The 16,986-nt window shown below is 38.9% G+C and overlaps 2 protein-coding genes across 2 annotated transcripts in view; one reads left to right on the plus strand and one right to left on the minus strand.

The window, feature by feature from the left end:
• dcst2 (DC-STAMP domain containing 2) overlaps positions 1-5,143 on the minus strand; it is an 18,502-nt gene extending 13,359 nt beyond the window's left edge. The window contains exons 1-10 of the mRNA XM_030157668.1: positions 5,115-5,143; positions 3,291-3,550; positions 2,726-2,896; positions 2,341-2,442; positions 1,930-2,124; positions 1,237-1,302; positions 944-1,157; positions 692-849; positions 439-603; positions 195-362 (exon numbers count right to left, since the gene is read on the minus strand). Of these exons, the coding sequence (XP_030013528.1) occupies positions 195-362; positions 439-603; positions 692-849; positions 944-1,157; positions 1,237-1,302; positions 1,930-2,124; positions 2,341-2,442; positions 2,726-2,896; positions 3,291-3,550; positions 5,115-5,143 (1,528 nt within the window). The remainder of the gene's footprint in view (positions 1-194; positions 363-438; positions 604-691; positions 850-943; positions 1,158-1,236; positions 1,303-1,929; positions 2,125-2,340; positions 2,443-2,725; positions 2,897-3,290; positions 3,551-5,114) is intronic.
• Positions 5,142-15,077, plus strand: dcst1 (DC-STAMP domain containing 1). The gene is made up of 15 exons (XM_030158384.1): positions 5,142-5,154; positions 5,738-5,812; positions 7,734-7,862; positions 8,109-8,248; positions 8,481-8,646; positions 8,725-8,868; positions 9,862-9,983; positions 10,066-10,226; positions 11,092-11,191; positions 11,287-11,382; positions 11,480-11,606; positions 12,361-12,477; positions 12,708-12,850; positions 14,804-14,908; positions 14,992-15,077. The coding sequence occupies exons 1-15, from the start codon at positions 5,142-5,144 to the stop codon at positions 15,040-15,042; spliced, it is 1,689 nt and encodes a 562-aa protein (XP_030014244.1). The 3' UTR covers positions 15,043-15,077.
• The last annotated feature ends 1,909 nt before the right edge of the window (positions 15,078-16,986 follow it).

The raw sequence follows: 16,986 nt of genomic DNA on the forward strand, positions 1-16,986 counted from the left end.
AATGCTGATTCCAACAAAAGGGGCACATGCAAATAGCAAGTAGTAAGTAGGCAGTGACATTTACTTCATTTGAATTGCACACATCTCTTTTCGTATGTACCTAGAGCATAAATGAGCTCTAACTTTAAACACCAACCAGTCTGATAGCAGTTTATTATTGTTGTGATGGTCAGGTCACTTGTGGTGAGTCTTACCCAATACGAAGCATGTGGTTTGGTTTGGTGCCAATGGTTCCAACAGACACTTCCTGCTGATCACAGTGACGTTCCCTCTCTGCAGGACGTTAAATGACGCCACCAGATCCCTGTAGATGTCAGAGGCGTAGCCAGACCCATTCACCTGCAACGCCACCGTGATGGGTGCTACCAGGGAGAATGTCACTATGGTTACCACTCTGAATCCCTCACTCTGACTGAACCACTGGTCTAATGGTCTCACCTCTAGCCACGATGTCCCCTGTTGCCTGGTGGTGAACCTGATCCAGCATCCAGAACACGAGGAAGTCCAGCGCCACTAACAGCCCACCTGTTACCAGGTGTTTGAGGACGGAGGCCACGCCCATCAGCACAGCCTTCTGTTCTTTGTTCGAGAGGCGACATGACACTGTGAAACGCACAGAGACACTTAAAGTCAGGTCTCACTGGTGCACATCATATCACTTCAGTTCATTTTTTCCCAAAGGTATACTGACACCCTTTAATGTAAGTCTTGGCCTCTTGACGTGTGATTGGCAGGACAGAGGCTGCACCCACAGAGGCCATCTGTTGGTCGAGATCTTCGAACTGAGTGCTGATGTAAACGTTATCGAAGGAGAGGTCATGCAGATACCTGTGCCTATAGCGCATAGCCCTGCATATGAGAAAAAAACACAAACACAGAAGGAAATCTAAGCATTTAAACATCAGAAACATTAACAGAAACGGATGCATATCAGTGAAGAGACCTCAGGAAGGAGAAGGCGAGCAGGACGAGGCCACCGTACATCAGTGGTTGGGTCAGAGTCTGAAGCACCTGCAGCTCTGATGAAACCTCCTCCATGATGGCCTGAGTAATCTCATGCAGTGACTGGCTGTTGTTCACATCCAGGTCAAAGTTCATTGAGGCTGTGATGTTGAAGTCAAACTCCTGCTTCATTCGTTCAAATGCTGCAACTACAGCTGATGACAGAAAACGTCAAATTCAGCAGCAAAAACATTTAGATAGAGCTCAACAATAAACCTTGAATAATAAACTTACGAGCTGCCAGACGTTTCTTCAGGTGTTGAGCGATGTAAGATGGGATGGTGCAGAAGAACTCACCAGCTGAAAAACACATCCAGTTTAGCTGGAAACTAAATGTGAACAATATACTTATGTCTCACGAGCTGCACACACACACACACACACACACACACACACACACACACATATATATATATATATATATATATATATATATATACAAAACAAGTCAAATGACATCTACAAGCAATATGTGCATGGCAGTCTCCAACAAAATTGTATCTGTATTTGTAACTTACTAAGAACTTAAGATGGAACTAACATACAACTTCAAAAAATTAAGTCAAATATTTTTAATGTTTGTGTGAAAGCTTAAAACTTTAAAGGAGTAAGTGATCATTACAATGAAGAAAAGTTAGCATAAATAGACATTTTCTGCCTTTTTGTCCTCATCTCTTCTTCACTTCGCTCCATGTTGTTTGTGTTGATCCTGGTTTCATGTGCGTCACAATAATCATCCATGTGAAACACAACAGCAGAACCAATGTTTAGCGGCAGCGAAATTATGGAAATGAAGCTTCAATTCAGGGAAATTGTAATTTTTTTTTTAAATTGATTTGAGTAAATTGAAGTAATTTGATTAGTTGATTATTTGTGTCAGTTGTAAATGGAAAATGGAAACAGAGGTGAAGGTGTCCTTAAACACACCACGAGCAAGGTTGCAAAGTGGCATAAATCCATCCACGATTTCACACAGGAAGTTGAAGTCTCCCAGCAGCTCAGAACAGTCAGTCCGAGCCTCAGTAAATAGTTTGCGGCACTTCCTGTAAGGGGAGCCCAGCTTGGCATTACAGATATCCCCAATGTCCACCAGGAAGTGGAGGACGTTCCTCAGAGTGCGAGCTGGAGGGACAGAAGTCAGAGGTCTGAGGTGATTTTACACAATGAAACCAACAGAGTCTTTGAGGGTTGGGGATCACAAATTTCACTGGATATCTACAAATACATTCATATTTTTTAATATATATTTCACAATGTAAGAGTAAGGCTCGGTAAAACTGTAGGTGAAATTTAGTTGTGTTTAAGCACCCCTAATGAGTCTAAAATGCATGTCCTCACCAACATGGCGGATGCTGTCAGTCAGAGCATGGATTAGGTTTCGGACTCGTCCTGCTGCTGCATAAGCGTTACTGGTGATTTCTCTGATTCTGTCCAATGCAGCTGTAAACACAAAAAGCAAACAGCTGCTCATGTCCACATTCAGCATACACAAATGAACAGCTTCCTTTTTTTCCCTGCTTTGGTCTCCTCCACCTCCTGAGGAATATTTCTGCCTCTTTAGGTGCTACATGTTCCATCAATGCTTAAATTAAAGACTTATGGAGTTATAGAATAAAATCTGAAACCTACAAATACTTGCAAAGTAAATAAATGAATTTCTGTTTGCGGTTTGAAAGTATTGTGACTGTTTCTAAATAAAGAGGTGGAGGTGGGTGGGTCTTACAGAAGAGGGGCATGGCTGCTCTCTGCATAAGTTGGTGCGTCTGATTGGCCGCCAGCTCAGCTCCACACAGCAGGCTGGCAGCGGCTCGCTCTGTGTTTTCCAGTATGTTGGTGACCGGACCAGAGAAAAGCATTGACATAAACAGGAAAAGAAAGAAACTCCTGCCATGAGCTGAAACACAGATGAAGACTGATTATAATACATGTTTTAATATCTTTTACATTGTTTTTGTCCTGTTATATTTGGTGTATGGATTTGTAATGGGTAACAGTAATGAGTCTGTTAAAAATGCAGAGGAGACAATACCAATATTTGAGTTAAAATGCAAGGAGAAAAAGGAAAATAAACATCCTGGTAAAGCACAAATACCTGAAAATGATACTAACTACAGTAATCCCTCATTAGTTCAGTGTGAGCTGCTTTGTAGCTGCTTTGATTAGTGCCTTTAGTAAAAAGAAAGATTTCTAAGAAAAATTAAAATTCACACAAATCAGACACTTGAAAATTATATACTCATAATATGTTACTTACTATGTCTGCACCTGAATGCATCACTGCACCTCACCTGAGCACAGTGAAGGCATCATGACCATGAGATCAGCCCGAAAACCAGCTGACAGACCCATGCCAAACGCCGCCACACAGGCCAAGCCCACCGTACTGTAAAGGCAGAACCAGAGTGGCTGTTTCTGTAGGAAGAGAGCCATGGCACCGTACAGAGACGCCAGCAGCAGGCCAGACACAAACGCCACCAGGCTCCCACCGGCCTCCAACAGCTGACCTCTGACCTTCCTCCAGCAGAGGTGATGAGAACGTCTGACTGACCTGAAGAGAAGACAAGAAAACAACTAACAAATAACTCCCTAAAGGATGTAAAACATGCTTACAGAATATCAGTACAACTTTGTACAAAAAATAATTACATTTTCCTGTGATTTTAAATATAAATTCAATATAAGTCCATCAAGTTCTTTGATGATTTCTTGAATATTGTTGATTGTTGCTGATTTTCAACAAAAGACACACTGAAATTTTGTCATTTACTTTGACATGACTGGGCCATTTTTTTCCATTCCATCCTGATTTAAATGCAGAAATTGGTCAGACAGTACTTTGTTTAACATTGGTCTGTACTAAAAACATTGAACAATTATTAAACATTATTACACAAACATGAGTTATATTTTCAGCTTTGATATTAGAATGTGTTTATTTGGCATTAGCTCTCTATTGCTATGTTAGCCACCTGATTAGCTCGCTTATGAAGATAATTTTGTGTGTTTATTATGCAAGCCAAGGGGAAAAAGGCAAACAGAAAAAAATATAGTTTTGAAACAAAAAATTAAGATTTGAAAACAAAAATAAAGGTTTAAAAATTTTTAAGCTTAACAAAATCGACTGTTGTAATTTTCTTTCGTTTCAAATCTTAAAACCCTGCTTGCAGGCCAAAATATTTAAAAGTTTAGTTTTCAAGTCCAAATGTTTTGCGCCTCTACTCCCTGCTATGTGCTGTGTATCTTCCTCATTCACACCTCAATGAATTTCTGACTAAAGGTGATTTTTCAGTCATAGTATCTTTGCTTATAGTCCATTGTTGGTTCCCCTGTTGACTCACTGTCATCTACTACTTAATTGCCCGTTAGCTCTCTGTTATCCACTCTACTAGCTGCCCGTTAGCTCTCTGTTAGCCGCTCTGCTAGCTGCCCGTTAGCCACTCTGCTAGCTGCCCGTTAGCTCTCTGTTAGCCACTCTGCTAGCTGCCCGTTAGCTCTCTGTTAGCCACTCTGCTAGCTGCCTTTTAGCTGACTAGCTTTGCCATCTCAGTTACCTGTTCAGAACTCCTCTGATGGTTCGTCTGATTCCTCTTCTTCCTCTCACCTGAATTGTGACCATATGTGTTTTCCTCTGGCTGTTGCACTTCATCTCTTTCTTATATTTGTGTTTATTTCACCATTTTTTGTGTCTTCTTCATGTCACGGGTTTTATGTCTCCTGGAAACCAAACTAGAATCCAGAACGTATGTTTACGTTAACTGAACAGAAAACACCAACAGGTCAGTTTTTAGAGTTTAAATGTGCTGCAGAGAAGGATTTGACATGGATAATATTCACCTGAACAGGCCTTCTCCTCCTGACAGCAGTAAGTGTAAAAACGAATGAGCCTCTCAGTGGTTTTGTTTATTTTATTCACTTTTTTCAGCAAACATGTAGCAGCACTGTGCATTTTTATTGTTACTTGGCATAGAAACTACATTTAGCTAGCACCTCCTCCTCCTCCTCCTCCAGATGTTCTAGGGTTTCCTCCAGTTGCTCAGAGGATACTTCATCTACTTCCTTCACCTGTCCATCGGTTTTTCTTCAGCCAATCAGAGCAGTTTCCGGTGTCTCACCTTCTCTTCAGAGCTCTGTTTGGAGCCATGAGCGGCGCAGGTAACAGAAATAGCACTATTTATGTGCTTTATTTACAGCCATTCATTGTCAATAATTATAGTGTTTTATAATATTGGAATGTTTTATAATTGTAATTTTACACCATTTTCACTTGTCGTTTGTGTAGTTTAGCTGGACATATGGTTGTTATTGTGTGTTTTTATTGCAGTAAAATGCAGTGTTTTATAAGTAATGAGTATATTATTTTATTCACATTTTCATGAAACTATGACCTATTATTTGCAGTAAACAGATTAAAATTGTATATTTCCCAGAACCTTTAAAATCTTACATTTATGTATTCATTTATTCATTTTGCCTGTACTACTTTATAATTAATTTGATTATTTAACAATAATACAGTATATTATTTTTGTATAATTTTTGTATTACATGTACATTTTCAGGGAACTACTACTATTTTTCAGTTAGAAAAAAATAATGAAAAACGTTTAATTACAATTAATGGTTGTATTTCATATTGTATAATCTTTTATGTGATAAATATAAAAAACTTGTTTTACCATACCTTTCCTTAGATTTTTTTTTCTTTCTGCAATTCCTCCCTCTTTCTGTCTCTCAGTTTTGTTTCTTGGGATTGTCCACAACCTCCCTCTGACCTTTGACCTCAGATTGGCAGCAGGATGTGTATTTGTTGGTGAGATTTCATGTTGACCTGTGTTATTTATGTATGTACAGTACAGGCCAAAAGTTTGGACACACCTTCTCATTCTTTGCATTTTCTTTATTTTCATGACTATTTACATTGTAGATTCTCACTGAAGGCATCAAAACTATGAATGAACACATGTGGAATTATGTACTTAACAAAAAAGTGTGAAATAACTGAAAACATCTCTTATATTCTAGTTTCTTCAAAGTAGCCACCCTTAGCTCTGATGACTGCCTTGCACACCCTTGGCATTCTCTTGATGAGCATCAAGAGGTAGTCACCTGAAATGGTTTTCACTTCATAGCTGTGCCTTGTCAGGGTTACTTAGTGGAATTTCTTGCCTTATTGATGGGGTTGGGACCATCAGTTGTGTTGTGCAGAAGTCTGGTTGATGCACAGCTGACAGCCCTATTGGACAACTGTTAGAATACATATTATGGCGAGAACCAATCAGCTAAGTAAAGACAAACGAGTGGCCATCATTACTTTAAGAAATGAAGGTCAGTCAGTCTAGAAAATTTCAAAAACTTTGAATGTGTCCCCAAGTGCAGTCGCAAAAACCATCAAGCGCTCCAACGAAACTGGCTCACATGAGGACTGCCCCAGGAAAGGAAGACTAAGAGTCACCTCTGATGCTGAAGATAAGTTCATCTGAGTCACCAGCCTCAGAAATCGCAAATTAACAGCAGCTCAGATTAGAGACCAGATGAATACCACACAGAGCTCTAGCAGCAGACACATCTCTACAACAACTGTTAAGAGGAGACTGCGTGAATCAGGCCTTCATGGTCAAATAGCTGCTAGGAAACCACTGCTCAGGAGAGGCAACAAACAGAAGAGATTTATTTGGGCCAAGAAACCCAAGGAATGGACATTAGACCAGTGGAAATCTGTGCTTTGGTCTGATGAGTCCAAATTTGAGATCTTTGGATCCAACCGCCGTGTCTTTGTGCGACGCAGAAAAGGTGAACGGATGGATGCTACATGCCTGGTTCCCACCGTGAAGCATGGAGGGGGAGGTGTGATGGTGTGGGGGTGCTTTGCTGGTGACGCTGTTGGGGATTTATTCAAGATTGAAGGCACCCTGAATCAGCATGGCTACCACAGCATCCTGAAGTGACATGCCATTCCATCCGGTTTGCGTTTAGTTGGACCATCATTTATGTTTCAACAGGACAATGACCCCAAACACACCTCCAGGCTGTGTGAGGGATATTTGACCAAGAAGGAGAGTGATGGAGTGCTGCGCCAGATGACCTGGCCTCCACAGTCACCGGACCTGAACCCAATCGAGATGGTTTGGGGTGAGCTGGACCGCAGAGTGAAGGCAAAAGGGCCAACAAGTGCTAAGCATCTCTGGGAACTTCTTCAAGACTGTTGGGAAACCATTTCAGGTGACTACCTCTTGAAGCTCATCAAGAGAATGCCAAGAGTGTGCAAAACAGTCATCAGAGCTAAGGGTGGCTACTTTGAAGAAACTAGAATATAAGAGATGTTTTCAGTTATTTCACACTTTTTTGTTAAGTACATAATTCCACATGTGTTCATTCATAGTTTTGATGCCTTCAGTGAGAATCTACAATGTAAATAGTCATGAAAATAAAGAAAATGCAAAGAATGAGAAGGTGTGTCCAAACTTTTGGCCTGTACTCTATGTATTTATGTTTATGTGCATTTTTATTTGGGAGGTCACCTGAAAATAAGATACTTAACTGTTGAATGTCATCGTAAAGAAAAAAGATTCTTTCTTTGCATTTTTGTGTCCTATGAAGGAGTAATACTAATCAATGACCCAACAGTTTTTTTTAAAATCTCAGCCTCTAAATATCTGATTTCCAGCTGTAATTATTGATCGCAGTGAATCAAATATAAATATTTAACATCTGATTTTGTGTATGTGTTACAGCTCTGTGTGCAGTGGGCGGGGCTTTGTCCTCCTCCTTCAGGTGCTCAGTCCTCCTGACATTTCCCAGCATGCTCGGCTCTCGTGGCAGAGCGTATCTGCTGCTGTTCATCCTGTCTGTGTTGTACGCAGGTAAACACACGTTTTAATACCAACAAATACAAGTGACCAACAGTGTAGGTTAATGTTTGGCCTGAGGAACAAAGTTTTACATCTATTACACATCCAAGTAGAAATCACTTCTCTATTTTGCAGTGCTGTCAGAATGTACGTGTAATTATTATACTCGATATAGTCTGAACTGTTGATTAAGTGTAATGACACAATCTTTATATATGAACCAGTCCAAAGAGTTTGTGTTTGTTGTGTTTGTTCCAGGTCCAATATCAAACATCCAGCGTAATGTTGAGACAGCAGCACTGACTTTGAGCTGTAACCTGGACCTGCAGGTTCATCACGGCAGGTTGCTGTGGAGAGACACCGTCAGACCATTGATACTCATTGCACAAGAGCTCAAGGTGACAGAACAAAACGATGCAATCAAAACGTCTTTCATGTTGTTTTCATCTCATTGTGTCCTTTATATTGTTTTGTCTTATTGCATTTTTGTCATTGTTTTTGTCTTTTTACGTCTTTCACATGTCCTGTTTCTTTCTTTCTTTCTTTTTTTTTTTTTTTTTGCTGCATTTTCAACTTGTTACATCTTTTGAGTTTTTCTGAATTCACTCCTCTTTCCTTTTTTGTGTTCAGGGTGAAAGCGCTGGTTTCCAGGTTGAGACTCACAAAATCAATGGGGAGTTTCAAAACATCAGAGATGAAGTCCTACATCAATATGGATACAGCCAATTTGAACCTGAACACACCACCAACACCACACAGGAGCAGTTCACTGCAAAGACCATGATGCAGTGCAACAGTGAGTGACAGGAGTGTAAAATCTGGGAAAACGTATAATCATGTTATACATAATTATTACACATGTGACTGTTTTCAGGTGTGGTGGATCAGGGTGTGCAGCGCTGCTCTGATTGGTTCAGCCTCAAGTGGGTGGAGTGTATGGAGGCCATTCCCGTTCCTGTCATCAACCACATCCTTTGTGTGTCCATGAAGTTTAACTTCCTGTGTGACATCATGAGAGGTGAAAGGTCACCCTGGCTCTCTGTTAATATCTAGGGATGAGGGAAAAGTATCTCACTGATTTCAAACACGTCACCCTCTTACCAACTGTCATACAAACAGAAACCTGGAAACATCAACAGCTTTCTAATCTAAGTCTAATCTCGTCAGATATTTGCATGTGCCAGGAGGGCAGAACTGTTTATCTAAACCACACACGAGTAAAAAGACTAGAACTGAATCCAGATCACAACAAACAACTCTTGAACAATAGTCAGCTTTTTGTTTATAAACTTGAAGGAGAATGTCCTAGAGCATGGGTGTCAAACATACGGCCCACGGGCCAAAATCAACACACCAAGGGTCCGTGGGATGAATTTGTGAAAAGCAAAAATAATGCTGAAGATATTAACAATCAAGGGTGTCAAAATCATTTTAATTCAGGGACCACATATAGCTCATTTCAAGTGGATTGGACCAGTAAAATTCTATCATAGAAACCTATAAATAATAATTATATAATAATATTAATAATAATAATAATAATAATAATAATAATAATAATAATAATGATAATATCAATTTGTGTAAAAAAAAGTTACATTACATGAAAATGTTTACATTTACAAACTATCCTTTCATAAAAAATGTGAATAACCTGAACAAATATGAATAACATAAAATGTCTCAAGAGAGGTAAGTGCAATTTTAACAATATTCTGCCTGCTACTAAATGTTTTGTGTCTTTGTAGATCCAATGCGATCTGTAAGTTGTAACGAACATGTGTAAATGATGAGCTGAGGCATAATATTGTTAAAAATTGCACAAATTTTTCTCAAGAAATTTCAGGTTTTTCGTGGTTGTTCATGTTATTGACATTTTTTAAAAGATAGTTTGTGAATGTAAACATATTTGTAATGTAATTTTACTTTTTATGCTGTTATTATTTTACTCGTCTGACCCACTTGAGATCTTCTTTGTCTTCTTCTTCCTCCTCCTAATCTTCCTCCTCAGTCATGACTCCATGGTGCAAGGAGCATATTCCTGTTGAAGGAAACTTCGGTCAACTGTTCGACCAAGTAAACCGTTCAGTCGACCTCCTATCCAGAGAATTCAGCACAGAACTCGTCCTCCAGGTCAGAATGACCTCTGACTTTTCTATAATACCCTGTCTCAATATGTAAGTGAGTATAATTGTTGACCCTTGACCTCTTGCAGGAGGAGGAGCAGCAGTCGGTTCTGGGAGGTGGAGTTCTGTTAGAGCATGAGTTCACTGAGGCTGTGAAGGAATCCTTTAAACAACTGACAACTACGATGGAGAGTGTGATGAATCTCCTGCAGCTGCTGAAGTCATTCACCTTCCTCACCATCTTCATCCAGTAAGATTCACGTATTCATCACTCACGCCTTTATCACCAGACACATTCATCAGTTGTGACCTCCAATATGCAAGACAACTTCCCTTAATCTTTACTTAAACCTAAGCAGGGTTCCCACGCACCCTGGAAAACCTGGAAAATGATTGACCAATTTTCCAGTCGTGGAAAACATATGGGATGAGAAAAAAGCTCAAATATCCTGGAAACAGTTAAGTTATCATGGAAAATTATTTATCCTCCCCCTGCCTTGTGACCTTGTGTACCTAAACTGAGATGAAACAAAGGAAATAGTTTTTCAGTGATTTACTGAAAATATACAAATATTTTTAGAGGAAGTGCAGGAGAGGAAGTAAGAGAGCAGAGAAAGTAGAGTTGGGAATTGTCCAGTTGAACATTGTAACTCCAGTTTGTCATGTTTGTCATGAAGTGCTACGTCGTAATCTGTGGGTGTGTTTGCATTATTATATGATACATTTGTCATAATTATTTTTCATAGATAAATTATAGCCATAGACTGCACATCAAATGTCTGAGTAATAAACACAGAAACAATCTGGGTAAATGAAAGTTACAACTGAGGTAAAGAACACTTCCAAAGAATAAGGGGGACAGGGGACTTGTCTCTGTAGTGGCTGAAAATGTCCTGGAAAAGTCCTGGAAAATAATTTCAGGAAATAGTGGGAACCTTGTTAACTCAACCTTAAGTTAAACCAATTTTAATCTAATTTAAGCTTAGGTCATTGCTAACATAAACATAGGTCAACCTAAACGTAGCATAACTTAACTTTTTTTTATTGTATAACAAAAAAAAGCAAAATTCAGTCCTCCTCCGCCTCTTTGTCCTCCTCCCCCTCTTTCTCCTCAGAGCTTTGACTTACCTCCTTCACTACAGGAGAGACATTCGATTTGATAATGTCTACATCACGTCCTACTTCAGGCAGATTGACGCCCATAGGAGGAGAGCGGTAATTCCTTCCTCCTTTTCTTCCTCTTCATCATCACCTTTTTCTGTGTGACATGTTGAGATGTGAATCATTGTTAATCTTTTTTATGTTTGTAGGGTAAACGCTGTGTTCTACCTTTGAAAAAGTCTGGAAAAAACACACCAATTAAGCCCTGCAGTCTGAAGATGCACTCTGAGGAGATCCAACAGCTGGTAACGTCTGAACCTCAACTCAGATCTGATCTGTGATCTGTGATAAAACACAGGATTCATGTGTTCATACCTGTGTTTGTTCATGTGTGTGTTTCAGACGTCTGGCGTGTTTCAGCTGCTGTCCATCTCTCTGCTGTCCATCATCCTCTTTGCTGTCGACTTCTTTCTGCTCCATGTATTGGACATCATCAGCAGACACACTGTGACGCAGTTCAACGTGACTGGTGAACATACATGAACACACACACAAACACACACATGAACACACACAAACACAATTTGTACCCTCCATGCTCATGAAATGGCTGTAAAAGATCAATCAGAATAACAGTAAAGCAGCTTGTGGATGGATGTGGCTCAGTGAGAAAAGCAGATCATACACAGACCATAAGGTTGGTAGTTCAATTCCTGACCAAATTACTCCTAGTAACTTTTGTCACTGGTGTATGAATGGGTTAGTGTCTGTGCATACAGGTGAATGTAACAGGGTGTAAAGCACTTCAAGTACCATAAAGATAGAAAGGTGCCACATAAGTGCAAGTTACAGTCAACATGGAACTACTCAGTGTCTTTCATATAATAACTTAAGACCTGAGCTGTTGCTGGAGGAGCTGATAGCTTTTTTGATCTGGATCATATAATGGAAGTAAATCTGGATCTTATCGAGTTCCGCCTCCTCCAGCACAGAATGGTGATGTTTGTTGCATTTTGTGTGTCATAAAAGTCAAATGAAATGTGACATGACCATTCAGACTAAAGTCACAAACATCAAACATCAGGCATGTGTCCGATTCAGGACCACATATGAAAGTAGTGTGGATTTGAATTTAAAAAAATTAATTTGGGCCCATTTTACCTGCTGTATGAACATAATGTTTGTCAGACCAGAGACCAGCTCTTCGATTTGGGGGATGGTTCAGATCAAACCAACAGTCTGGACCAAATGAGACAGGTTTGTAAGAGTCTCCTTCTTTACAGGTGGTCACCAGGTGGACATCAGAGTGGGTGGGGACTCGCTGATGGCCCGCCTACTGAGGAAGACAGTGACAGCCTTCAACAGCTCGTCCAGTTTTGACATCCACACTGACAACCAGGGTAAGTCTCACTTTCTCCCTGCAGGTTTTATTCATGTTTAATAGATCATAGATTTATTAATGTGTTGATAAAAGGTTAAAGTGAAACAGCAGATCACAGATGGTCAAACAGTTCAATATGAATCCGAATCATCTGGGTTTGTAAATGCATCGCTGGGTCTCAGGAGGATATGACTCATATTAAAGTGAACCAGCAGGGGGCGATGTTAACACTCTGTCTCTGTGTCTCAGTGTGTGCTTCCCCTCCCTTCCGTCTCTCTGTTTCTGTCTACATGAGCTGTGTTGGCTGCGTCCTGATGGTGGTGCTCCTCAGCTGTATTCAGGTTTACACCAACAGACTGAGACGACTCATCGCTGCTGTGTATCATCCAGAGGTAAACACACACAGTAGTTTTACTGAGTCAAATAATGAAAAATATCTTTGTGCTCTAACATAGAAAACTGAGGATACAATGCAGTGAGATGTGTTGAGAATCTTTGTTGATTCGGATCTTTGACAGATGAATGAGAATGGATTAAATAATGAATAATCAAACATCTACAATACTTTAACAGTGCAAACAGGAAAAAATCTAAATAAATCTGTTTTTCAAACAGTGGGAACTAAAAGTAAAGATCTGTTTCTAATATAACACTATACCTACACCTTCTACAGCTGAGAGAAATAAAGGTCTGAGTACTATTGAGGATATGATATATGGTAATTGGTAACATTACTGCTGAATAATAATGAGAAGATGTGTGTTCTGAGTTACTGCTGTAACACACTCCTTCTGTACATATAAACTACTCATTCTTTGGCAATGAAAATGCAACAATTCTCATTTTCAGCTGATTAGAGACTGATGAAAACATAATTCAGATTATTATATTCCATTTGTGCAGTTAGAGCCTCCTAAATCTCATACCCTGGACTTTTAATATTACTCATAGAGAGTAGAGTTTTTATGTTTTATTATTTTTATTATTTTATATGTCAGCTTTCTACTCCCACTCCCAAAGACATACACCTTAGTGCGTTTACTGATCACTCTAAATGCAGGTGAATGGGAGGATGAATCTGTTTTGGCTGAATGTTTGACACCTGCTTTAATTCAACATTTGTTTTTATTTAATAGCCTCAATACAGGTTCATATTTACACTTTCACTAGGAATGATTTGGGCGTTTCTGCACCACTGTCCATGCTCCCTCACGGGTACCCACACCACACCTTAGGAAACCCTGACATAAGCAGTAATGTGTGTTAAATCTCCTGAACTGAGGATCAGCAACTTCCCCTTTATTCCTATTCATTGTTTTTCTTCATTGGTGCTGACTCCTTGTTTTGATCTGAACATATGTTAAGGCTGTGATGTCACTTCCTGCCTTGTAGTGATGAGGAAGCAAACGGCTCAATCTTATTAACACACAGCGTAGTGTAATGCAGTGCACTGAGTGTAAAGCCCGTGATCTGCGGTGAACCTGATCTGCAGATTAATCTAAGAGCCTTATCACAGAGCTGAGCTGTGGTCGAGAGACATTCACAAACACACAGAGAGAGAGAGACTGGCATGAACCATCAGTTTCAGCTCATTAGCATGTTTTCTGTCATCAGCAGAGAACACAAAAATGCACATGTCATATGACTGAAACATTCCTGGTTTGAGTCCAGAGTCCTCTTTTCCTTCATTTGATATGAAATCCGCATTAATTGCTGAAACTAGAAAAGAAAGCTGTGTTGAAGTTCAGTTGCACCATTATGACATAAGCCTCATCTTAACTGCTCAGCTGAAATTTACAAAAGTATTGTCATAGAAAATGACATGTACACTTCCTCTGACCAGTCAGTGAAAGCCATTATTTTAACTTTTATTTCAAAAATATAGATGTCTTCAAGTCCTTTAGCTTATTATCATGTTGTGGTTGAGTAGTTGAAGACTAACAGTGAAAAAGAGGTCACATTAATCACAAAAAAACACAAAAAGGATCACTGAAGTACTGAACTGACTTACACATTAAGAATTTATTTATTTTTATTTTCACCCTGTGCGACACCAGATTTGTGTTTTATGTACAGCTGTAGCAATCAGGTAAATAAAATCAAACACAGAACACAACATTCCACCAGACATACTATTTCAGTGACTTCATTGAAGGGGTTGTGGGGTTGCATATTAATGTCCATGGATCTGATATTAATATTGATAATGATATTGTCATAACTGGTGTAAGAGTGAAGTGTCCCAATGCTCTCATCCACATGGTAAATATTAATAAAAGCAAAAGGTGACAGAAAATATGTTCATTCACGTCAAAGATAAATAATAGAATATGTTCCTCCATCAGAGGGAGAAGAGACGAGTTCTGTTCCTCTACAACCTGACACTCCAAAGGCAGATTTCCTCCTCTAACAGTAAAAGCACCAAGACTCGCCAACACAAGAGTAGGATGGTGGGCGGAGCTTCAGGTCTATGTCATTATTTTAGTCTGATTCCAGGTATTTGACATAAATAACCTCTGTCATCTCTACTCAGGAGCGTCTGAGCAGGTTTTGTTGTCATCTGTGTGGAGTCCAGGGACAGTAAGAGTCCACCTCTGTGGAGACACAATACAACCCTGGATGGACTTGACAGGAAGTTTAACATCTGACAAGACGTTCAGATTCACCTGCAGTAACAAACATGCATATAGAAATCCACTGCTGCCTCATTCAACAAAGTACAAATAAAAACTAACAGGGTGATCATTAGTGAACAGTTTCTGTCTTTTTCCAGTATTTATACTAATCTAAGATACAGTTTTAAGAACAGACACTTAAATTATTATCATATTGAAATAGGGGGGATGTGAATTAAATGTTGGGCTAAATAAGTTCATTTATACGCTGTTAAATGAAAAGTACAAACACACATTGCATCAACACAAAACTATACACCTTACAATTGAGAAACATACAGGTTAGGTATAAATCATCATCACATAACGTAAAACAAAAAAAACTTCATTTTCGTTTTACATTTTCCAAAATGGTATATTCCACCTCGATATTTAAAGAAAATGTCCACACAATCTTCATTTTACAATTATCTATGTATATCTGAGGACCCAAAATATCAACAGACGTTCATACAGACACTTGAGTTGGGCTTTTAGCTGTGGATCAAATAATAAAGATAAAACACAAAACTGTGAGTCTGAAACTGTTATTCATTCATTCTATAGTCAATAATTATCATCATATTTCATTATTAGAGTAAGAGGTAGTCAAATTTAAAGCTGAAAACCAAAACCATGTATAAAATAATTAACCTTTAATTTTCAGAAAAGATCCAACATCAGTAATCAATTAGTCACCACAACTCTGGTAATAATGTTGACCTGGTTGAGATTGAGGTTTTTGTTCTTTAGTTGACTTTTTGTACATATTAACCACTTTACACTGAGAATGAACAACATGATGTGGAGATGCCCATCATAATTTCTCCCTTTTTTAAGTTGCCTAGACCCTTACTCTTGCCCATTTTGCTGTTTCCAACACAAAACATTCAGGGTTATATCATTTAAAAAATATGAGGCTGCAAACACCCAAAACCTACCAAAGTAATGTCCTCACCTGAAAGAACAATGCTTCTTGGGAATTTAGCAGTTGTGAATGCAGTGAACGCATCACAGAACCATACTGGTCTACCCCAATAATCACTAAAATACAACAATATGTGTTCAGTCATTCACAGGAAAAACCTCAGCCTGGCTCTCCAACCAGGTCAGATGCATTTTTTTTTAAATGATGTGATGTGTGTCTGTCATTACACAGCTGCCATGCACAAGGAAATCTTTTTCAGTAAATCACATGAATCTCTGGCATAATAACATTTTGTGGCACAAGCAGAATGTTCACTAAAGTTTAAGAGTGGAATGAAATTCTGAGATTTCACTCATTCACTCCTGAAGATTGAGTTCATGGGACAAATTTGTTCAAATCTCATTAAATACAATTTTTCTTATCTGAACCACAGTAAAATTTATTTCACTCAAAACCAACATTAGCAAATCACTGTTGGAGGTGTCAAACGTCCATGAGGGAAATATTCAGGAAAATAAACTGCAACTTTGATCAGTGGTGAACATAGTGTATCGGTATTTCTTTTGGGCAACGTCAAAAGTTAATTAATGAGGTAACATAAGGCGATTTTGGTCATCAGAGCCTGTATGTTTGCTTTTTTATGTCTTTTAAATTACTTTCATGTTATTTTCATTTCTTTTTGTGTTTTGCATTTATTCATTTCGTGGTTTTTTTTGCATCTTTCACATTGTTTTTGTCTTGGCACATGCTTCAATTGGCTTTTAATAAGAGAAACTGATTGAGGAAAATAAACCATATCAGCGGAAAATGTAACTAACAGTGAACAGTAGGTGAACATGTATCAGTGATTATTCTGGTCAAACAGTGAAAGAATGTGAGGTAAATAATTCATGTTGTATGTTAAGTATGATCTGATAATCTGTGTTGTAGTTGTGGTATTTCAGAC

The sequence above is a fragment of the Sphaeramia orbicularis genome, chromosome 16 (genome assembly GCF_902148855.1).
Source record: "Sphaeramia orbicularis chromosome 16, fSphaOr1.1, whole genome shotgun sequence".
Lineage (NCBI taxonomy): Eukaryota > Metazoa > Chordata > Actinopteri > Kurtiformes > Apogonidae > Sphaeramia > Sphaeramia orbicularis.